At 55.1% G+C, this 22381-nt stretch overlaps 2 protein-coding genes and 1 long non-coding RNA gene across 4 annotated transcripts in view; 2 read left to right on the top strand and 1 right to left on the bottom strand.

The window, feature by feature from the left end:
- Nucleotides 1–1106: 1106 nt before the first annotated feature.
- On the top strand, nucleotides 1107–7246 carry SPC24 (SPC24 component of NDC80 kinetochore complex). Of its 2 annotated transcripts, none has more exons than XM_059160004.1 (5): nucleotides 1107–1306; nucleotides 5610–5754; nucleotides 5925–6029; nucleotides 6176–6252; nucleotides 7034–7246. In XM_059160004.1, the coding sequence occupies exons 1-5, from the start codon at nucleotides 1147–1149 to the stop codon at nucleotides 7138–7140; spliced, it is 594 nt and encodes a 197-aa protein (XP_059015987.1). In that variant the 5' UTR covers nucleotides 1107–1146; the 3' UTR covers nucleotides 7141–7246. The 2 variants fall into 2 exon arrangements, with proteins under 2 accessions (XP_059015987.1, XP_059015988.1); XM_059160005.1 differs by lacking the exon at nucleotides 1107–1306 and adding an exon at nucleotides 3664–3802.
- A 2036-nt stretch (nucleotides 7247–9282) lies between these two features.
- Nucleotides 9283–14901, top strand: LOC131823541 (uncharacterized). Its single transcript, XR_009350598.1, has 3 exons — nucleotides 9283–9604; nucleotides 13874–13955; nucleotides 14383–14901. It is a non-coding gene; the product is annotated as an uncharacterized LOC131823541 (long non-coding RNA).
- Nucleotides 14470–22381, bottom strand: part of LDLR (low density lipoprotein receptor) — a 35354-nt gene continuing 27442 nt past the window's right edge. Inside the window, exons 13-18 of the mRNA XM_059160002.1 lie at nucleotides 22067–22208; nucleotides 21814–21966; nucleotides 20747–20902; nucleotides 18431–18508; nucleotides 16701–16855; nucleotides 14470–16174 (exon numbers count right to left, since the gene is read on the bottom strand). Of these exons, the coding sequence (XP_059015985.1) occupies nucleotides 16139–16174; nucleotides 16701–16855; nucleotides 18431–18508; nucleotides 20747–20902; nucleotides 21814–21966; nucleotides 22067–22208 (720 nt within the window). The 3' untranslated portion in view covers nucleotides 14470–16138. The remainder of the gene's footprint in view (nucleotides 16175–16700; nucleotides 16856–18430; nucleotides 18509–20746; nucleotides 20903–21813; nucleotides 21967–22066; nucleotides 22209–22381) is intronic.

The raw sequence follows: 22381 nt of genomic DNA, 5'->3' as shown, positions 1-22381 counted from the left end.
GCTGGGCTCTGAGACAGAGTATCCCCAAACCGAGAGAGAGGGCAGGAAAGCAAGAGAGACCACAAGCTAGCACAAGGCAGAAGCTGCACCCTAGTTTCTGACCGAGGCTCGTAATTCAGAATATCCTTTCTGCCACATTTTTATTCTGTTGCACAAAGTCCTGCCGAAATTCAAAAGGAAAACGAGAGTCTGCCTCTTGACGGGGAGTGGCAAGGTTGGAACTATTTCCGTAGCCATTTTTTGAAAATATAATGTCACACCCAGTACACAGTTGCAGATTTTGGAGTTCCCCAAAACAATACTATTTCTGTACACAACGCACTGATTTTTTTCCCTCATTGTATTTTGTAGAAAATACTGGTCATAACCTGCTGAATTCATTTCTTTACCACAGTTTGATAAATTTGTCACGTAAATGGGCAAGTTGTTTCTTCTCTCTACTATAGCCCTTCGCACAGCATGATGTTGTGGTGTTTTAGTTAGGCTGGCGGCCTCACTTACTAGTGTTCTGTGTAGGTTTTATTTAATGCCTTAATACAGTGCTCACGGAATACCCAGCACCGTCCTCACTTAATTCTCACGTCAGCCCCTAAGTAGGTACTATTATGACCCCCATTTTACTCAAGAGGAAAAGGAGGCACAGAGGGGTGAAGTCATTTGCACGGGGAACAAAGGTAGTAAGTGGGATTCGAACCCCATAAATCTGGCTGCAGACTCCATCTTGCTATGCAGCCTGTTATGGAACTGATTTATTTATTACGTTGATTGTGAGTTCCCCACGCACACTCTATTGAACGTCAGCTCCACAAGACGCAGTCCTACGGCTTTCGCCCCTAGAACCCCGCCCTGGAGGCCGTGGGCTGCCAAGAAAACAAACAGCTTCGGGACCTGTCAAACGCTTTCCAGCCTGCGCAGGCGCATCACGCAGGACTCCCGCGGGCACACACCTCCCCTCCCTGCGCGGATTAGCCATTGCCGGAGACTGACGGAGGCGCCGGCGCAGGCGCACTAGGCCAGACCTGAAGCTACCTCCCGCCCACTCCCTGATGACTGATGGAGGACCAAGCCAATGGAAACGGCAGTCTTTGGGAAAGGGGCGGGCCCTGAGGGCAGTTAAACTTGCGCGGGAATGGTCCTGGCGTAGTCATGGCGGCCTTCCGCGACATGGAAGAGGTGAGCCAGGGTTTGCTGAGCCTGCTAGGCGCTAACCGCGCGGAGGCACAGCAACGGCGGCTGCTGGGACGCCACGAACAAGTGGTGGAGCGCCTGCTGGAGACGCAAGACAACGCCGAGCAACGGCTGCGAGGTCAGGGCTGGGGCCGGGGGCGGCCGAGACCCAGGCCCGCGTTATGGCAGGGGGCGGCAGGTCCGCCTTGAAACCCTCCCTCCTGGGCGCTCCCATCCCTGCCTCGTTTTCCCGTAGACACCGCCCCCTCTGAGCCTTAGTTTCCTCCCCACCCGTGAAATGGGCTTCAGGATGGCAGCCACCTCCCTGGGAGTTAGTTGGTGAATATTAGGAGTTCGCAGGGTCTGGCCCAACGCTGAGCGTTCGGTGAGCAGGAGCTGGGGAACTCAGGGTCCGGAGTGGGGCTCAGGAGTCAAAGCACCGAGTTTAGCTCCCAGCATCCGCACTTCCTGAGGTGGTTCAGCTGTTTTACCGAGCACCTGCTGTGTGCCAGGTAGCGTGCCAGTCCAGGGTGGAAGCGAGAAGGAAACAGACAAAATCCCTTAGGAGGATTGTTAATGCTAGTGGGGTGGAGGTCAGAAAATAAACAAGAAAAATGGGTAAGTCGGGAATGATGGGCTAAGGAGAAATACTGGATTGTATAGGAGGGTGTGGTGATGTTTTGGGGCGGGTCAGTGAAAGCCTTTTGGAAAGAGGATGTTTTAGCAGAAACCCAAGGAGGCTTGGGAGGGAGCCAGGGCCGTGGTGGGATTAAACAAATCCTGGGAAAGTGCCTCCTGCTTTACATGGAGAGAACAGTGGGTAGATAATACCATTTACGTGAAATTTAAGACACCAGCAAATGTAAGACTCTTGAAGTTAAGGGAAAAAAGCTTTGCTGATAAATATCTTAACATGCTGGAGAGAGAGGATTTTTTTTTTTTTTTAAGATTTTATTTATTTATTTGACAGAGATCACAAGTAGGCAGAGAGGCAGGCAGAGAGGCAGGCAGAGAGAGAGAGGAAGGGAAGCAGGCCCCCCGCCGAGCAGAGAGCCCGACGCGGGACTCGATCCCAGGACCCCGAGACCATGACCTGAGCCGAAGGCAGCGGCTTAACCCACTGAGCCACCCAGGCACCCGAGAGAGAGGATTTGATCGAGCCTCTCCCACAGGTGAGAGGGGCTCACTCAGCCTCCGACCTGGATTTCATGAGGCTTGTGGCCCCAGTCCAGTGGCTGCCCTCTCAAGCCTCAGTGTCCTCATCTGTAAAATGGGACCGCTGATAGCACCCATTGTTACTGCTCTCAGTGCCAGGTTTTTATGGCTTTTAAGGCTAACAATGTTGGGGTGGTATAAAATTGTTGGAAGACTTACCATTTTAGCCATTTTTAAGGGTCAGTTCAGTGGTGTTAAGCACATTGACATCATTGCCACCAACCCCACCGTCCATCTCCAGAATGTTTTCATTGTCCGCAACTGAAACTGTATTCGTTAAACACTAACTCCCCATTTCCCCTCCTCCCCGCCCCTGGCACCCACCATTCTGCTTCCCGTCTCTATGGATTTTGAACTATTCTAGGGGCCTCATATAAATTGGAGTCCTGGAATTTTGTGTCTGGCTTATTTTCTTTTTATTTTTTATATTTCGTGTCTGGCTTATTTCATTGAGCACAATGGTTTCTTTTTATTTTTTATTTATTTACTTATTTATTTAAAGAGAATAACTTTTTTTTTAAAGATTTTATTTATTTATTTGACAGAGATCACAAGTGGGCAGAGAAGCAGGCAGAGAGAGAGAGAGAGGAAGGGAAGCAGGCACCCCGCTGAGCAGAGAGTCTGATGTGGAGCTGGATCCAAGGACCCTGGGATCATGACCTGGGCCGAAGGCAGCGGCTTTAACCCACTGAGCCACACAGGCGCCCCTTTATTTATTTATTTTTTTAAAGATTTTATTCATTATTTGGACAGAGAGACAAACTCTGTCTCTCTTGTGCTGCACGCAGCAAGAGGAACAGCAGGCAGAGGCAGAGGGAGGAGCCCACTCCCCGCCGAGCAGGGAGCCTGATGCTTAACTGATTGAGGCACTCACTTAGCACAATGTTTTGAAGATTCATCCACGTTGTAGCGAGTCAGAATTTCCTTTCCTTGTAGGGCTGAATAATATTCTACTGTATGGCCATACCTGATTTTGTTTGTCCATTCATCCACTGACGGACCGTTGGTAGCTTCCAGCCACCCCCCCCCCCCCCCGCTGCTGTGAATAATGCTGCCATGAACATGGGTGTGCAAATATCTCTTTGGGTCCCTGCTTTCAATTCTTCTTTTTGCATTTTCCCAGAAGTGGAATCACTAGATCACATGGTAATTTGATATTTAATCTTTGAGAAACTGTCATCCGGTTTTCCGCAGTGGTTTCGTTGCCAGGGTTTTTTTGTTTTTTGTTGTTGTTTTTTTTTTTTTAAATGCCTTTTTACAGTTATATTTCACACGGAGATGCTGTTTGGGTTGAGACTGAAATGACCTAGGAGCTAGGCAGGGGATGGGTTGGGGGAAGAGTGTTCCTGGCAGAGGTGACTGCAAATGCCAAGGTCACAAGGTGAGAGTGAGCTTGGAGACCCAGGAAAAAGTGCTGAAGGTGAGATCAGCCACAGCAAGACCCTGCTGGCAACAGGAGTTTGGAGGTTGTAAGTGCGGTGGATGCCCAGTCAGAGTCTTCTTCTCTCCTCCGCCTCTCTCGTTCCTCCCCACTCCATTCCCTCCCCCTCCATTGATGGTTTGGGGAGAAGATGGCATCACCCAGACTGCCTGGGTTTTAGCAGAACGGATGGAGTTGGGGCTGGGGAGACAGGAGTCAGTGGACCAGGAAGCTGGGATTCAGTTCAGATCCGGGCTTCAGAGCTAAGCGTCTGTGGGCAAGTCACTGAACATCCTGGGGCTTCTTGTCCACCTCTCCATGGGGGCAGGGCTAAAGCCGCATCCCTCAGAGGCTTGTGAGGGAGGAGGACCCTCCCAGGGAGGAATCCAAGGAGACTCAGATTGTCTGTGGGGAGGGTGAGGGGAGTAGGGGCAGGAAGGCTGCAGAAGAGAACCAGACCCTCAGCTATCCTAACAGGAAGTCAGCAGGCACTGTTTAAAACAGACAAATCGAGAAATAGCAGCATAAGCAGATTATTTAGAAATGTGAAGGTCAAAGCCAGAGAAAACAGTGATGAGTTGAAAGTGGCTGCTTCAGAGGGGTGGAGAGGCTGGCGGGGGCCGGGGGTGCCTTTGTGTGTGTTTAAATTTTCACAGCCATATCCATATAATATTTTGATGAAAAATTAACTTAATGTAAGTTTGTAAACACTTAAACGCCAGCCCTTTGGGAAGCATTTCCATCTGTGCCTTCTTTAGGTTGGCGGGTTTCTCCAGCTGTCTGGGAAGGAACATGGTAACCTTGTTAGGGTGTTTTTGATCTTTCTGGATGTTTTGTTCAAAGCATGTTTATTCTGAGTAGGTGCTGGTGATCTATGGTAACTAAGATGCAATCCCTGATTCGAGAAGGAAAGAGGAGGAATGAATCATTCGGAACTGGGGTGCTGTCAGGGAAGTATGGCCGCACCCTAGGAGGGAGAGGAGTGTCCAGCTGCCCAAGTTGTGCACTGTGCAGGAGGTCTAGAAGGCTGGGTCCAGGAGTGCACAATGGGCAGGAGCACAGCGGCATTCCATAGTGGACAGGCAGGTGGAGACCTGGCCCTGTAAAAAGAAACGGGGCTTATTTGCAGAATGATGAGGTATCTCTGTGGCCAGAGCAGTGAGGAGAGCACACGGTGGGGTGAAAAGTAGCGAGAAAGGCTGTCGATGAAGTTGAAGATGCTCAGAGGGACCCGGGCCTTATCTTTTAGACACTAGTGGGCCATGGGTGGTCTTTGAGGAGGGGAGGGACTTCTCGTTTGGTCTCTAAGGCAGCCACCATAGAGGCAGAGAGCAGAAGGGATTGGCAATAAGAGAGACCAAAGCAGGGAGCGGGGGGGGGGAGGCTGTTGGGTTGATCCTGGAGGAACCCGTGGGGGGGTTCCCGCTGGCCAGGAAGAGGGGACTGGCCAGGCCAGGCCTGGATCGCTAATTGGATGTGGAAAGCGAGGGCCAAGCTTCTTACTTGGGCAATAGAGTTGAACGTGACATTATAAATTAAGACTAGGTGTGCAAGGAAAGGCTGGAGTGGTTGATTTCTTGATTTCTTTACCCATTTGTTCATTTTTTGGGGCGGATTCAAATGTGTTTTGGTGACATGGAAGTACTTTTGCGAGGTCTGGGTGAAACGGAGTGGTGGGCTTTTGGAAACAGGACCAGCAGTTTGGGGAGCCGTAGGCGAGGAAGCAAGGAGTGGCCAAGGCTCCGGCACGGGCAGACCCAGGAGAAACCACGCGCAAGGGCCTCAGCCTTCTCTCCCCCACCCCCAGAGATCCTGGCCATGGAGGAAGAAGTGGCCCAGAGCCTCCTTGATGCCAAAGAGCGGGCGCACCAGGGCGGCGTCGAGTTGCAGCAGCTCCAAGAGGAGCTTCAGAAGGCGGGCGAGGAGGACGCCTGCGTGAAGGCCAGCCTCCAATATCCTTCCCGCTGCGTGCGGCGGCCGGGCCTCGGGCTCTCCGCGGGGACGCCGGCTCATTCCCGCTGGGCGCTGGGCTTCGAGCCAGGGACCCTGGGCCTCCCCGTGGCTGGGGTTAGCACGGGCAGCCCCCCCTCCAGAGCGAGGCGACCTTAACTGCCTGCTTTACTCAGCTCACCCGAGAGCTGGAGGAGCTCAAGGAGATCGAGGCGGGTCTGGAGAGACAGGAAAGGGAAGTGGACGAAGACACGACGGTCACCATCCCCTCAGCTGTGTAGGTCCCTCTGGCACTCAGGGCGGTGGGTGTGATTCACAGCTCTGAGCTGGAGTCCATGCCCGGGTGACTTTCTTTTCTCTCTCCTGTGTGTGTGTGTGTGACTTTTCTCTCTCGTGTGTGTGTGTGTGTGTGTTCTCATACAGGTACGTGGCTCAGCTTTATCACCGAATCAGTAAAATCGAGTGGGACTACGAGAGTGAGGCGGGCATGGTCAAAGGCAGTATCCTTTGCGGAGAAAGCGGAGCCGGGTGCGCCGCGGGTGGCGATGGGGGGTGTAGAGCCGCTGTGAACCGCTGTCCAGCAGGTCCCCCAAACCCCCGGAGGACCCCTCAGCCCCCCTTCTGGGTACAAACACAAAAATACGGAAAGCAGAATATCGAAGAGATAGTTGTACACCTGTGTGCGTGATGGCGGTGGTCCCCACGGCCAAAAGGTGGGAGCGACCCAGTGATGGCGTGGCAGATTGCTGGGTAAGCACACGCTGGTGTACCCGTCCTTGAGGTATGTTCCGCGTAGTAAGGGAGAAGTTTCTGGCACATACTAGAACATGGATGTACCTGGAGGACATGGTAAGTGAAACCAGCCGGACATAACAAGTAAACGGGTATCTTGTTCCACAGACAGGAAGGGTCCCTAGGGGAGTCAAAGCCACAGAGACAGGAAGTAGACGGCAGGCGCCCGGGGGAAGGGGAAGGGGAGTCTCTGGTCCATGGGGAAGATGGAAAGTTCTGGAGACAATAGTGGGGATGGCTGCACAACCCTGTGCCTGTACTTAATGCCACTGAGCTCTACACTTAAAAACTTGCTAAAATGGTAGATTTTATATGTATTTCAGCACAATGTTTTGTAAAGAGTACGCTATCAGAAATCAACTTTTTGTTCACAGAAATCTCGTTCAGTCTCTAAATACGGTCTTATAGTTTCTTCAGAGGGGGTATCCTTTGCTCCTGGGGTCCCGGGGGTGCCGTGTGTGTCAGGCTTCCTTACATCTGCGCCCTCAGTCCATCACGGCCCCAGCGTGGCCCAGCCTCTCCACCTGGACAGCACCCAGCTCTCCAAGAAGTTCATCAGCGACTATCTCTGGAGCCTGGTGGACACAGACTGGTAGCCGGGGGCCTCAGAGACACTTCCACCCACGGCACGACGCAAGCGTGCTGGGCGGTCGGTGCCTCAAGGGTGAGAGAAACTGGACATTAAATGTTTGTACACAAATAGTCTGGGTTTTTTTGGGTTTTTTGTTTGTCTTTTGGGGTTTGTCTTTTGAGGCCTTTGGCCTCAGTGCTGGCGCAGCCTTGGCTAGGGAACTTTGGAGAACTGCCCTGGAGACTAGACCCGCAGCTTTACATTGTGGCCACACTGTGCATATGGCACCATAGTGTACAATGACCCGTCCTGTGTCTTTGTCATCTGTGTTTCAAGATGGGCCCTTTTGTAGTGACTCGGAGCATAGTCTTGAGTGCCACCATGTGCCCAGAACTGGAACATGGAGGTGCTGGCTGGAGCCCTGGCAGCCCTGTTGCCGCACGTAAGGAGGGATACAAGCCGCTAGGGTTGATGGGAGCCTGGTTGCCTGATGACCGTGGAGCTGGGTATCAGCAGCACTGGACTTTTATTTTAAGATTTTATTTAGTTATTTGAGCGAGAAAAAGAGAGAGTGAGCAGGGGGAGAGGGACATGTACACTCCGGTCTGAGTGTGGAGCCTGACGGGAGAGCTCAGCCCCATGATCCTGAGATCATGACCCGAGCTGAAAGCAAGAGTCAGATGCTTAACCAACTGAGCCACCCAGGCGCCCCTGCACTTTTTCTTTTGAAGTAGGCTTCCCAACCAGTGTAGAGCCCAATACAGGGCTTGAACTCATGACCCTGAGATCCAGACTTGAGCTGAGATGGAGTCAGACGCTCAACCCACTGAGCCACCCAGGTGCCCCAGCACTGGACTAATTTATGAGGGGAGACTACGTAGTCTTGTGACTAAGCCAGCCAGGCGCTCCACAGGTCAAGTAAATTTTTTTTTTTTTTAAGATTTTATTTATTTATTTGACAGAGATCACAAGTATGCAGAGAGGCATGCAGAGAGAGAGGAGGAAGCAGGCTCCCCGTTGAGCAGACAGCCCAATTCGGGGCTCAACCCCAGGACCCTGGGATCATGACCTGAGCCGAAGGCAGAGGCTTTAACCCACTGAGCCTCTCAGGCGCCCCAGCTCAAGTAAATCTAACTGATGCAGCATCCAACCCAGGCCGAACTCCATGTCCCCCCTCCCCTGTCCCCAATGACCTGGGGTACCGCTGAGAATGGGAAGCTTAAGGCCAGCCTGCCTGCCTGAGGGCAGAGAAGGGAAGTAGTTTCCCCTCAAACCTAGGGGCTGCCTTCTATGTACAGCCCGGTTGGGAGGTATGGCACGGTCACACGAGCCTCTGGGTCCTCTGGTCTGGGGTTTTTACACGGCCGCATAACGGAGTTGTTTCTAGAAGGTGCCGGGTTACAGTGGTTACCGACTGGAGAGGAGGCATTCCAGGCAGAGCAGTGAGCAGGAGGTTCCAGCGGCTTCTGAGTGATCATGGGCACCAGACACGGTCCACTCAGGTCACCCTTGCAGGTTCTGGGGCAGGAAGCCTGCCTGTCAGACTCTAGGGGGATGGACCAGTTCACTCGGTTCACAGGGATTCCCAGAACCTTCGAGGTTCTGTTTCTATGCCAAGGGCTTGGCTTTACGTGTTCGAGTAAATGGTCTCATAATTCCTTCTGAGCTGTTTTCATTTTCAAGATTGGTAGGTAGGGTCTTTTATGGCATGAAATAGGCGCAAGCCTCCTGTTTGTACCATCAGCCTCCAAGGGGCAAAACTCTTGAACTTGACCAGGGTTTTCCCACCTCAGCCCTAGGGACATCAGGCCCAGTCATTCTCTGTAGTACAGGCTGTCCTGGACATTGCAGGACCTTGAGCAGCATTCCCGGCCCCCACCCTCTGGATGCCAGGAGACCCCCTCAGTCGAGCACACGTGAGGCAGTGCCCCCCCACCTTGCAGCCTCAGCCAAGAACCGGCCAGGTGGCCACACGTGGTCATCTGAGTAGCTGCTGTCATGCTGGTGGGACTTCTGCTAACAGCTGGCCTCCACCTGCTTGATGGCAGCGGGGAAGGTACCAGCAGTGCACCCTGCCGGGGTGGGGGGGAGCAGTTAGGGGGGAGCACGTGAGAATCTGACCAGCCCAGCTGAGAGCCCCTGGGCAGGCGACCCGCCCATCCTTGCATCAAGCAGGCCTGCAGGTGCCTGGGAGAGGCAAGCAGGTGTGCGCCATGGAGCTTGCTGCAGACCAGAGCCCAAGAGCGTCCGAGGCCCAGGCCCTAAAGCCCTCCGTGGGCCGGCTCTCCCTCCACGCAGTCGCTTTGCTTGGTTCTGGGAGGGGGCCGAGGAGGTATTGGCCAGCTTGGAGCTCAGTTTCCCCCAAAAGAAGACGGTCCCTTCAGGGAGGCCGTGTGAACCCCGGCTCAGAGCGGCCGTGTGCCTCTGTCAACCCAGACAGCAACACCCACCACCACCCCCGGGGACTGGCCGGCGGCGTGAGCAATTGGGTAAGGAACGTGGCCTGGCGGGCGGGTGCAGGGAGGCGCCTGAGCTCACAGGGGCCGGGAGAGGACCCGGCCCTCCACATGCCTGGGCCCTGACTCACTGCCCAGGGCTGGCTGGGTGCCCAGGACAGCCGGCAGGCCAGCCTCAGACCCACAGCCTCCAGGGTGCTCCCCCACCCCCACCCCTGCGCGGCCTTCCTCGGAGAGCCGCCCCGGCAGTGGTGGTCACCCGCCCCGGGACTCCGGAGGCCGGCCACGGGCCTGCTGTGGGTTTGGCCCAGCCTGGCTGAAGGAGAAGTGAGATCCGTGTCCCCATGCCCGCGAGTGGGGAGCCGGCTCACTGGCCTTGTGCCCGTAGAGCGGAGGCTTGACCCTCTTCCCCTCGTGTGCCCCCCAGCGCCTTCCCAAGCCGGGAAAGAGCATTCATCTTACAGACGCGCTGACAGGCACGGAATGGTCCGGTCACATGCCCAAAGTCACAGGACAGTGATACCCCTGGAGTCTGAGCCCCCACAGTAGGGCTGAGGAGTCCGTGGAGGAGCAGCTCGGCTTTGCCAACGAGGGGCGGCCTCGGGGGTGGCAGCCCCTTTTTCAAGGTGACCCGGGGAGAAAGAGGCCCAGCAATGGGGAGCACGAGCCTGTGTTGTTGGAGCTGCAAAGCTGATGTTCCCTATAAAGTCATCGCGGATAGTTGGCCACAAGTCAGAGGTCTGAAGGCCCAGCTGACCTGGCTTGTAGTCGGTGTTCTGGGGAAAGCGCTCAGGAAATGCTGAGGGAGAGTGGAGGCCCTCACACTCCGCAGTTGTGGGGCCAGTCCCGAGCTGGCTGCCCCCGAGGGGCCCTGGGCCTCTTTCTCTAAACCCCCAGGACTTTCGTTGCCCTGGGTGGCCCACCCAGTGTCCCCCACCCCTGTCCCCACGTGAGCTGTGAATAGAGCTCTTCCTAGTTCATATATGGGGGGACGTGGCTGGTGGTGAGCACGAGTGCGTGTGCCTGGGACACGGGGTTCTGGGGCTGGAATCAAACCTCCGTTATTGGATATGAGGCCCAGGCCTGATCTCTCTGGACTGGCTAGGGAGATGCCAAAAAGGTTGTCCTCAAGACAGGGCTTGGGTTCCTGGGGATCCCCTGCATGTGGTCCTGGGAGCTCCTGCAGGCTCCCCAACTGACTCAGAAATGTGGGCGGGGCATCTCTGACCCACCGGACCATGCCTCGCATCAGGGAGCCACACTCCAGTGGAGGCCAAGATGAATGGGTTGAGAAGGAAACTCAGGAAACTGAGTCACAGAGAGTATACCAGTTAATTGTTTAAGTTCTCACAGGAGATGAGCAGCAGAGCCAGGGTTTGAACTGGACCCAGAGTTCGGGTACTGAACTCCCCCTTCCAGTTAGTGATAAAAGCTGTTGCTGTTCTGGGTGGGGTGGGGGGGGGATTTCTATAGGAGGCCCTGGGGAGGAGGGGGGCATTGGAGCCCGGACCCGAGGCCCCAGTGTGCAGAAGTGTGGAGATCATGATCCCGGCAGAGGGAACAGCACTCCTTGGGTGTGCAAGGGTAGCAAAGCAGTGGGGCAAGGGGTGGGGGGGATTGATCCCACAGGGTCTGGAGTAGGGAGTGGTTGCTTGATCATGCTGGGCCTGCAGTCCCCAGTAAGAACTGGAGAGGATTTCAGATTCCAGGCAGGACCAGAGTTGGGACCTGGCAAAGGGAGTCTTCAGCACAGGACACCTTGCAGTAGCCCAGCGTTTCTAGGGGGCTGGTCTTGCTGTGAACCCCGAAGCTCCCCACTCCATCCCAGGCACAGCGTGGGAGTAGAGGCCAGGATAAGCAGAGCAGCTGGGCCTGGGAGGGTGGGGCTCCAGGAGGAGGGAGCCCCTCCACCAAGGGCAGGAAGCAAGGCTGAAACCCGAGCTTTCTGGAGTGGGAGCTGGACCAGACCCAGGAGTCCCCAGGGCTGCCCCGCCTCCACCCCCCCAACTCTGCTGCCCAGCTCTGCAGGGTGGCTGATGTGACCAGGGCTCGCCCTCATCCCTTGCTCAGAGAATTTACTTCCTGGGGGACTGAAGGAGGCACTGACAACCCCCTACCCACACCCCCCACACCCCCAACCCCCGGCAGAGGGGAGGGGCTGGTAGGGGAAGCTGCAGGGGTGGGGGGTGAAGGGCAACCCTCTGCACACCCCCCTCCACTCCCCTCTCCCTCTCGGACCTGGGCTCAGTCCCGCAGGCTCCAGCCTGACTCACCGCAGGCAGCTGTGGTTTGGGCTGCCAGGGGTGGGGGTGGGGGCAGCAGAGGACACAAGTTGGGGGTATCAAGCTTAGGGGAGCAACTTCTTCCCGCCACCCACCCCATCCTGGCCAGAGCTACTGAGCTCTCAGAGCAGAGGAGGACAGGACTGCCAGTCCCCCACCCTGTCCTTGGGGGTGACAGTCCCCAAGCGGCAGGATGTCTCTGCTCTGGCAGAACCAGCACCATCACAGTTCTCTGGTGGCCTTCCAATAGGAGACCCTGTTCTGAGCCCTAAGAATCTGTCCCCTCTACCCCTCACAGCCAGTAGGGGAAGCGACGGGGTGGCAACTATCTGCCCACGCCCCAGAGCTTCGTGAGCTGAGCCCAGTGACCCAAGCCTTCCCTTTCCCATCTGTGAAATGGGCGCTGGCTACTGTCCTCTCCTCAGGGGCCCACACGGAGGAGCAGACAATTTAATGCCCAAGAAGTCTTTGCTCCTATTTGTCATGAAGCTCTAAGCCCTGCGTGTCCGTGTCACATGCAGCGGGTGCTGTGGGGGCACCGAGGAAGGATTTCAGTCACCAGCCCTTCAGCAGAAAACAGCTGAAGCCAGATACGGGTAAGAAGCTTCCATCACCTCTGGCCACTCCCATGCGTGCCCGGACACCGCCCCCCCCCCCCAGTCCTGCCACCTCCCCGTCGCCGCATCCTCGGACACCTCCAGGCCCCTTCTGTTCGCCTAGCCATTTACGCTCATTTGTCCCGTTTGCCACGCGGCTGAGCATGGAATCAGTCAATCAAGCAATTATCGAGCGCCCGGTGCGGCCCGCGGCCTCCTGTGCGGTCTGCTCAGTTTTCACCCCCAGAGGCATTTTGGAACCTTCCCAAGACAAAAGGCGGAAAGGAAGGAAGGAAGTGCCACCCTGTGGACACAGAAAAGATAACAGGCTCTCAGCGCCCGGCCTTCCTCTCTGGGCATGCGCAGAGCCCCCGACACCCCCCCCCCCCCTGCTCTGAGCCTGGGAGGGGGATTAGCACTGAGCCCAGTTTCAGTTGGGGAAACTGAGGCTCTCTTGGGCCCGGGGTCACCCATCCCAAACTAGGTGGCCTGGCGCAGGATGTGTTCCTTCCACCCCATTGTCGGGCACTCTGGCTCGTCCCTCCCCCCACCCCCCTGTCCTGCTCTCCCTTCCTCTGCCCTGTAATGCAGGGGACCCCATTCCCCAGGTCCAGCTGGATTCAACCAACGGGGGCCGCTGGTGGGAGAGAGCACCGGGAGGAGGGGAGACGCGGAATCTCCCTTTTTTGTCTGCCATACAGTGTCTCCTGGGAGGCTCCCACCGGCTCCCTCCCGGGGTCCAGTGACGCCAGCCCCATCCTACGCTGTTGCTTACTTCTGGCTGCCTCATTGTTCCCCAATTTGGTCTCTAAATTACCATTTAGTATTAGATTGTGTTCCAATACACACAACATCAAATTCGCCATCTTAACCATGTTTAACCATCAAGTACAATCATGGTTGCGCGGCCATGGCCAGAACTTCCTTCTTCCCAAATTGAATCTCTGTCCCCACTGAATGCCAACTTGCCACGCCCCTCCCCCAGCCCCTGGCGCCCACCATCTCCTTCCGGGATCTATGAACCAGACTTCTTTAGGGACCTCGAGTGGAATCCTGGAGTGTGAGCTGGCACATCATGATGGTTTGGTCTTTTTTACATAGTTTTTTTGGTCTCTTTTTTGCAGTTCCCCATATTAAGTTATTTCTATCTGTCCATTACTGTGTCCCTGAGCGCACCCTCCCAGGGACCCGCCTAGACCACTTGTCGTTTGATCTACCATGCTCAGGGAAAGGGGTCTTAAGGGCCAACAGGTCCAGACCCCGGTAAAGCCGGGGTGCACCAAAGAACAGGGAAGCATGTGGCTGGACGCCCACAGCTCTCGCCAAATATTGCCGCTATGGAACACGAGAATTTGCTGGAACTCATGATTATTTGGATTTGTGTTGGAAAATCTCGTTTTATATCTTACTAATTAATTTCACAGGTGTTTATCCTGTTTCATCCTTTAAGAAAACCTCACAGCAACTGCTCCAGGACCCCAAACGGTCATCTGTTGATTGGACCAGGTGGGAATTGGAGCAGGTGTCGGCCCCAGGCCACTCTTCCTCCCAGTTCAGCTTCTGGATTCAGCTCAGATGTCACCTCCTTAGAGAATCCTTTCCTGAGCCCTCCTGAAAGGAGTCCTCTCCCTGCCAGTCACTTCTCTGTCCTGTTAAAAATTCTTCTAGAATATTCTTCTAACATTATAAGCACTGTATCTATTTCCCCTTCTACTATGTCATTTCCTTGAGGGCAGACTCTTACTCACTTCTATGGTTTTATTCACTGCGGTATCCCACATGCCTAGACCAGGACCCAGCCCACAACACAGATATCCCATAGATGCCGATTCTGTGAAGGTGTATGCTGGAAACTTAGCAAAACCCCAAGTCAGGGAAGCACCCCATAGCCTGTAGGCCATCCCGAGCTCTGAGAAAATGTTCCCTTTTCCAGATCCATCTTCTGGGGGGAGTCCCACCCATGCACAGAAGGAGGAGCCCAGACACTGGAGGAAGAAAACGGTCCAGGTTTTGCCAGCGGTTCATTTAAGAAATTTAATTGATCACAGTAAGACATTCGGGCTATAAAAACATTCTATACAGTGGTTTAAAAAGCGATACCCACCCCCCAAAAGCAACCCACCATATATACAACACAGACACGATTCTCCTGAAGAGCTTTGCACTAATCTTTGTACAAAAAGAGGCGTCTCAGAGACGGCTTCCCCCCAAGGCAGAGCCCCCGGAGGGGTCAGCGATGCAGCAACCAGGGTTTGCAAAAATAAATAGATCTTTGTTTCATATATAGAAGTGATACACTTTTAACAAATATACAAAGTGCAAACATAACAAAAAAGCCCCCCCGGGATCTGTACGAGGGATTATTTACATGCTTCGGCAGGAGAAAAGGCTTCACAGTTTCCTAGAGGGTAGGGCACAGTGTCGGGCGGTCATGCGGGGAGCGACAGGCAGGCCCCGGACGAGGCCAGGCAGGCAGGAGGCCGCCTCTTCTCTCTTTGGTCAGAAAGGCGACACGGCTGAGAGCATGGCAAAGACATTTTAAGTCCTGTGAGCCGACCGAGCCCAGGGGGATGTCTTAAGGGGCTAAGAGGCCCTGCATGTATTGGACAGGCACCCATCGACAAGCATCTTGTTGGGGGAAATGAATGGCTCAGGGCGTCTGCACAGCAGCAGGAACACTAGCCGGACAGTGAAGGTGGCAGCTTTGAGGCGCTCCGCGGGGAGAGGGGAGAGGCCCCGAGATCACGCACGTTTGTCCACGCGGGCCCGGAGCCCATCCCAACTGGAACAGAAACCAGTGCAAAACAGTAACAATGTCAACGTTACACAAGATACAGCCCTGAACTTAAAAAAAAAAAGTGCTCGAGGGATCTGGAAGGGTCTGGCGCAGGCGCGGGGGCTGGGGTCCAGGCCACCATGCCTGGACCACAGGATGCTCTTAGAGACCGGAGGCCGCTGTCTGCACACATCAGCTAACTGGGCATCTCAGGCACTTAATCCATATTAAGGGCAACCGGTAACCTGGGGACGGTGGAGGTTTCGGTGAATGAACGGGACTCACTTGGCCCCACCCCCAGGATGCTGGATTTGGCCAGGTCAAGACCAATGCCAGAGTCTTGGTGTGGGCACAGACCTCGCTTGGAAAACCCGAGTTTGATCCGGACCTGAGGTACAGCAAAGCAACAGTGAGCGCTGGCTGTCCAGCAAGGCAGAGGTGAGCGCGGTTACTCCTGAGTTTAGGGCCTCGGGCTGGGGTGCGGACGGGCAGGGCTGGAGCAGCCACCCAGGACCTCGCAGGGAGGGTAAGGTCTGCTCTCTAGTTCCCAGCCAAGCCCCTTGGCCTTCTCTGTCCCTCTGGCGGTCCCTGGAGAGGGCAGAGACGCCAGCTCATGCAGCCTTCTCCTCTCCACTAGTCATAAAGAAAAAAAATTCCGACCTCAACCCGTTGCACGGGCGCCGCTGGAAGCCCGTCTGCCTCCCAGACGAATAAATATATAGAACAAAGCTCTGGCAGGACAGGCCCAGCGGCTGCAGGCGCTGCTTTGGGTTCGCTGCTTTCTTTGAGTGAAACGGGAGGCGTCAAGGTCTCAGGAAGGGTCTGGGGCAGGTCAAGGGTCTGGGGAGAAAGTGTTCTTCCTGCCCGTGACCAGCAGCAGGTTCCGGGGAAGGACAGGCCTGGAAGCAGCAGCTCACGCCGCCTCGTCCTCCAGGCTGACCATCTGTCTCTGTCACGAAAGAGAAACGCCGGAAGCGATCAGGCCAATGTTCAGTAAACATGGCCAGAGGCCACCTACGCCTCCCGGCCCCCCAGCCCCCCTCATCGCTGGCTGGGACCAGCGCAGCGGCCTCTGTCCTGGTCCCCAGCTCCTGACCTTGGCTCCAGTCTTTTCCCCCCGACAGCCACCTGAGGGCGCCCGTGAGCCCCAAGTCAGGCCAAGCCCAGAACTCTCCCGGGGCTCTCATCTTGTGAGAGCAAAGCCAGAATCCTCCTCCAGCGGCCTCATCCAGTCCAGTCCTGTCCTGTCCCTTCCCTTGGCTTCCCGCCCCCCACCCCCCGCCCCGACACTCCCCTCCCCCAGTTCTCAGCTCCAGCCACACCAGCCTCGGGGAAGCCTGCCCCAGCCCCCTCATCTAGGCTCTCCCAGCCCCCACTGGCTTGTTTCACCCCCTTTTCTTGATGCTGTCCACCCTCCACACCCCAGAAGGGCTCTGGAGGGTCCCCCAGCCTCTGGGTGGGGGCGGGGCCCTTACCGAAGGGTAGGTGTAGCCGTCCGGGCTGCAGATGTGGACCTCGTCCTCCGTGGTCTTCTGGTACACGGGGTTGTCGAAGTTGATGCTGTTGATGCTCCGCAGCCGCCAGTTCTTCCAGAGGAGGAAGGTCCCGAAGCACAGGAGGGTGAGCAGGACTGCGGAGGGAGGGGGCCTGGTCAGGGGGCGCCCTGGAGCGCGCCCAGCCCCCTGCACCCCTACCCACGGACACCACCAGCAGACTCTGGGCCTTCTGACGTATAGAGGGGGTTTTTTTGGTCCAAATTCGAAGCCACTAAGAAAAAAAACCTCCCTGTGTGCATAATAAATCTCTAACTCGAAGCCCACTGCGACTGCCTCGGCCCAGAAATGCCCCACGGTGGTTCATGTTCCCAGGTTTCCTCTGAGTCACCGCATGGGGGGCTTCCCCTCTTCCAGAAATGGGACCGCAGCCGATCCCCGGGAGCCAAGACTCCTTTCTTCCGTCCGGATGCTCTTTGCCTCATTTCTAGTGGGCCCCGTGGTGGTGAGCCCAGACCAGGGGACAGCCAAGGGCTCAGCCAGCCCAGGTTTGTAAAAAATCCCGGCCTGGGTGGTTCAGTCAGTCAAACGTCTGCTTTGGGCTCAGGCCATAATCTTGGGGCTCCCCAAGTTGGGCTCCCTGCTCCATGGGGAGTCTGCTTCTCCCTCTGCTCCTTCTCTCTCGCAAATAAATAAAATAAAATCTTTTTTTTTTTTTTTTAAGATTTTATTTATTTATTTGTCAGAGCGAGAGCGAGCATAGGCAGACAGAGTGGAAGGCAGAGTCAGAGGGAGAAGCAGGCTCCCTGCGGAGCAAGGAGCCCGATGTGGGACTCGATCCCAGGACGCTGGGATCATGACCTGAGACGAAGGCAGCTGCTTAACCAACTGAGCCACCCAGGCGTCCCTAAAATAAAATCTTATAAATAAAGAAGAAAGTTCGGGGCGCCTGGGTGGCTCAGTGGGTTAAGCCTCTACCTTCGGCTCAGGTCATGATCCCAGGGGCCTGGGATCGAGTCCCGCATGGGGCTCTCTGCGCAGCAGGGAGCCTGCTTCTCCTCATCTCTCTCTCTGTCTGTCTCTCTGCCTATTTGTGATCTCTCTCTCTATCAAATAAATAAATAAAATCTTTAAAAAAAAAAAAGAAGAAAGTTCTCGCCGAGGCCCAGATGGTGGGAGAGACTCCGGCTCCATTGGGAGGACGGGGGTGGGCGCCGCCCTCACCAGCCGGCCCGGGGTGGTGGGGGGTCCCACTGCCACGTCAGTCCCCTCCTAGCCAGACGACATGTAGGTCTCTGTGACTGGGCTGGCTGGGGGAGGGACACCTCGAGAGGGTTTGCTCAGAAAAGGAATTAACAGATGTGACTCAAAGAGGGGCGGCTGACAGGGGTGAGGTGGGCGGTGAGGGGGTGCAACTCCCTGGACTCCCCCTGCAGGAGAACGATTCAGCCGGAGGCGTCCCTCAGGCGGCGGGGGCCTTCCCTGCAGCAACCTCGGGGCCGGGCCCCGGCTGATGCGTCAGCTCTGAGCAGGTGGGGGGCTTCGTCCTCAACCAGGGGCGGCCCCGGGACCCAGCAGCGGGCTGGCACACAGTAGGCACTCGACTGTATTTGCTGAGTGAATGACGCTGGACAAGGGGCCCCCCTAGCCTGGAAGAAAAGGTGAGCTGACCCAGGCGGTCGCAGCGTAGGGGCCCAGGCCGGGGGGCTTACCGATGGGGAGGATGATGTACAGCGCCCCCACGCTCCTGGGCCTCTTCTCGTCTCCTCTGCTGGCCGCGTCGCCCAGGGCTGCATGGGACAAAGGACAAAGCAAGGCTGAGCTCCACTGTGAGGGCCCAGGAAACACAGCAGGTGTTTTGACAACTGACACACACAGGGAAACACACAGGGAAACGCCGATGCTTCCTGGTGTCCTTAAAGGTTCAAGAGAGGGGTGCCTGGGTGGTGTAGTTGGTTAAGCGTCAGACACTTGATTTTGGCTCAGGTCCTGATCTCGGGGTCATGAGGTCAAGCCCCAGGTTAGGCTGTGCAGGGAATCTGGCTGGGATTCTCTCCCTCTCCCTTTGCCCTGCTTGTGCTCGCTCGCTCTCTCTCTCTCTCTCTCTCAAATAAATCTTAAAAAAAAGTTCGAAGGAACTTGGAGCCTCTGCCGGGTTTCAGAGGTATCACGCTGGGCCTTACGCATTAGCAGGCCGTGTTATGGGACTCAGAGCAGATTGAAGAGTGTTCCTTAGCCCAGCATTCCAAGGCGCCGGGGAGGAGGCCCCTGGTCTTTGAGACAAAAGCCTGCAGGTGCATCCCCAGCCTCTGGTGAGGTCACGGGTGGGCCCGCTCGCCCTGCTGGTGCACTTGATGGAAAGGAGACAGGTCTGGGTGGGACAGAGCCTCCCGACTCTCTGATGTTCAGCGACTCCAGGACACGGACTGCACCCAGGTGCCACAGTCTTGTGGCAGCTGTCCCCAGGTCAGAAAACCGGGGGGAGCCCGTCATAGCAGCACACATGTGCCCCTGAGCTCTGGGAAAGTTTATGAGTTTATGAGTCGCACGCACCTGGGCCACATGCACACAGGTGAGCAGTGACTGACATCATTGGTTATACTCCAGCCCACCTGGGTTTGAATACTGCCCGCTGGGGTGTGTGTGTGTGTGTAGGGAGATTATACCGACTTTCCCTACATTTGCACATATTTAAGGAAACTTAAAAATAATTTAAGGCGGCAGCAGCAAGGTCCTTGAGAAGTTTTTCCCTTACAAGGGCTCCTTGGCCCAAAGCGAGAAGCCCTGGGTGGGCCCATCTGGAAAATGGCTTTTTCAAGCAATGCCCACCCCCAAACCCAGCAAACCGGTTTCCACCACAGAAGTTCCTGCTTTGCCTTGTTTATGGTTGGACATAGGTCTCACCTACTCTGAGGGGGTAGGAAAAAATGCCTGAAAGTCGCTGATATGACGTTTTTTTTTTTTTTTTTTTTTTTTTTTTTTTTTTTTTTTTGGTGGAGGATAGAAAAATCTATGAACTCCATTCTGGCCACTCAAATTCCAGCGCAGGCGCCCTCTGGTGGGCAAAGAGATGAATGGCGGGTCTTCCTTGAGCACTGAGAGTCAGGCATTAGCCACAAGCACAAAACTTCAAAGCCTGCACCCTTGTCAAAAAAACTTAGTAACTGAGTAATATTTTAATGTGCTATTTTTTAAGAAATAAAAATGGACGCCAATACTGCAGAATAAAGCGTCAGATTTTTAGGACGACAGGCTCCGACTCTACACCTGCTGGACCCTGCCTCACTGGGACCCTGGCTCTGATCAAACTCTATTTACAAGACCAGGTGTCAGGCCCACGGTCCATAGTTTGGTGGTTTGATTTTTGAAAAAATAATGCAGTGAAGGGACGCCTGGGTGGCTCAGTGGGTTGAGCCGCTGCCTTCGGCTCAGGTCATGATCTCAGGGTCCTGGGATCGAGTCCCGCATCGGGCTCTCTGCTCAGCAGGGAGCCTGCTTCCCTCTCTCTCTCTGCCTGCCTCTCCATCTACTTGTGATTTCTCTCTGTCAAATAAATAAATAAAACCTTTAAAAAAAAAAAAAATAATGCAGTGAAATACGATTTAAGTGCCGGGTTTTTGGTGTCCTTTCTGATGCTGCCCTGAGCAGCATCTCACTCGCCTCACCCCAGCCCTGGCCTGCTGGGCAGTCCTAAAAGCAGGTCATCGAATGGGCCTTGATAACATTTCAGGCTCCCAGGCCTCTGCTTGGGGAGGACTCTGGAATAAGCCGCCCCGCACTCCAGCCCTTCACATGTCTGGGGCCACGTAATCCCCACCACCACCAGGAGGTGGCCGGGCATGGTTATTAGTCCCATTTTATAGGTAGGGAAATGGAGGCTTCTGAGATGCACAGGCCATGTCAGAAAGAGTGTCGGTGCCATAACTACACCCGCTCCATCCCTTCCCCAAGATTCTCTTGGCCTCTGAAGGGGCCTGTCTAGATGCTCGAGCTATAAACCAGGGGCCCAGGATAGCCCCTGCTTTTACCGTAGTGGGACATCGTCACCATCTCAGCCGTGGTGAACTCAGGGCTGGCTACGGACTGCGGGCTGGCTGTGTGCTTTGGCTCCACGGTTGTGGAGCGGACCGTCGGCCTGACCGTGACCGTGGAGGTGTCCTGGGTGGTCACTCCAGGCTCAGGCCCTGAAAGAAGAAACATTTCCTGAGTGTCCTGCTGCTTGTGACAATGTAAGTAGCATATGCCCCTGGCCACATTGTGTTATTTCTTTAACTGAAAACAGGGGCACCGGGGTGGCTCAATCAGTTAAGTGTCTGCCTTGGGCTCAGGTCATGATCCTGGGGTCCTGGGATCAAATCCCGCCTCAGGCTCCCTGCTCAGTGGGGAGTCTGCTCCTCCCTCTCCTCTTCCCCTCCCCCGGCTAACAAATAAAATCTTTTAAAAAATGACTGAAAACAGGGCGCCTGGGTGGCTCAGTGGGTTAAGCCGCTGCCTTCGGCTCAGGTCATGATCTCAGGGTCCTGGGATCGAGTCCCGCATCGGGCTCTCTGCTCAGCGGGGAGCCTGCTTCCCTCTCTCTCTCTCTCTCTCTCTCTGCCTGCCTCTCCGTCTACTTGTGATCTCTCTCTGTCAAATAAATAAATAAATAAAATCTTTAAAAAAAAAAAAAAAAAAAAGACTGAAAACACCTGAAACACACAAACATCTATGTTATTATCTGTTGTAGTTCGAAAGGGAGATTCCCAATGACAGATCCGTTGGCCCCAAACTGAGACTCTCACTAAGGATGAGAAAAACTGAAAAAGGGGTCATCTCCTCACTCGAGGCCCGTGTCTAAAGTCAGTCACCTCCCAAGGGGGCTGGGAGAAAGTAAACCAGACAGACATCGAAGGTGAACAGTGTCGGTCTAAATGCCTGGCACAGAGCTCATGTGTCCCGCAGGACAAAGGCAAACTGGGATCGCCCCCTACAACGGCCTCCTGGCACCTCAGTCTCCCATTTGACAGATGAGCCAAGAGAAGAACAGGAAGGGCAAGTCGCAGGACTAAGCCACAAGGGTGGCAGCCGAAACGCCCAGGCAGGCCGGGGCCCCCACCTGTGAGGCAGCTCCTCATGTCCTTGGCCAGCAGCATGCCGTCAGGGCAGGCACAGGTGAACTTGGGCGAGTGGGGGTTGATCTGCGGGGCCGGCAGACACAGGTATTGGCAGCCACCGTTGCGAAGGGCGGTCCTCTCACACCAGTTCACCCCTGATGGGGAAGACCCGGGGAGTTAGGGGAAGTACAAGAACAGAAGATTCCAGAACACCGGCAGGGAGGTGGAGGGAGGAGGCAGTCACCCCATCTTTACCTTTTGGCTGTGTGAGGTTGTGAAAAAGGACAATGTCCTCCGGGGACAACAGGTTTTCTGCCACCAAATTAATGTCTGAGCCTGTGAGGCGGTTGGCACTGAAAATGGCTTCGTTGATGATGTCCGTCCAAAATATTTTATCCTATATGGAAATTAAAGAGGACAACAAATCCCATTAATCAAGAGCTACAGGATACCTGAATTTCTGGGAGGAAGCAGTACTGGGTGGTACCAGCCTCATTTTTTCTCATTATTAAAAAATTTTTAATTGTGTAAAATATAGAGAACCTAAAATCAGCCAGTTTAATCCTTTTT

Source organism: Mustela lutreola, chromosome 2 (genome assembly GCF_030435805.1).
Source record: "Mustela lutreola isolate mMusLut2 chromosome 2, mMusLut2.pri, whole genome shotgun sequence".
Classification (NCBI taxonomy): Eukaryota; Metazoa; Chordata; class Mammalia; order Carnivora; family Mustelidae; genus Mustela; species Mustela lutreola.
The sequence above is the reverse complement of the archived record's forward strand: the minus strand, read 5'-3'. Positions and strand labels throughout refer to the sequence as shown.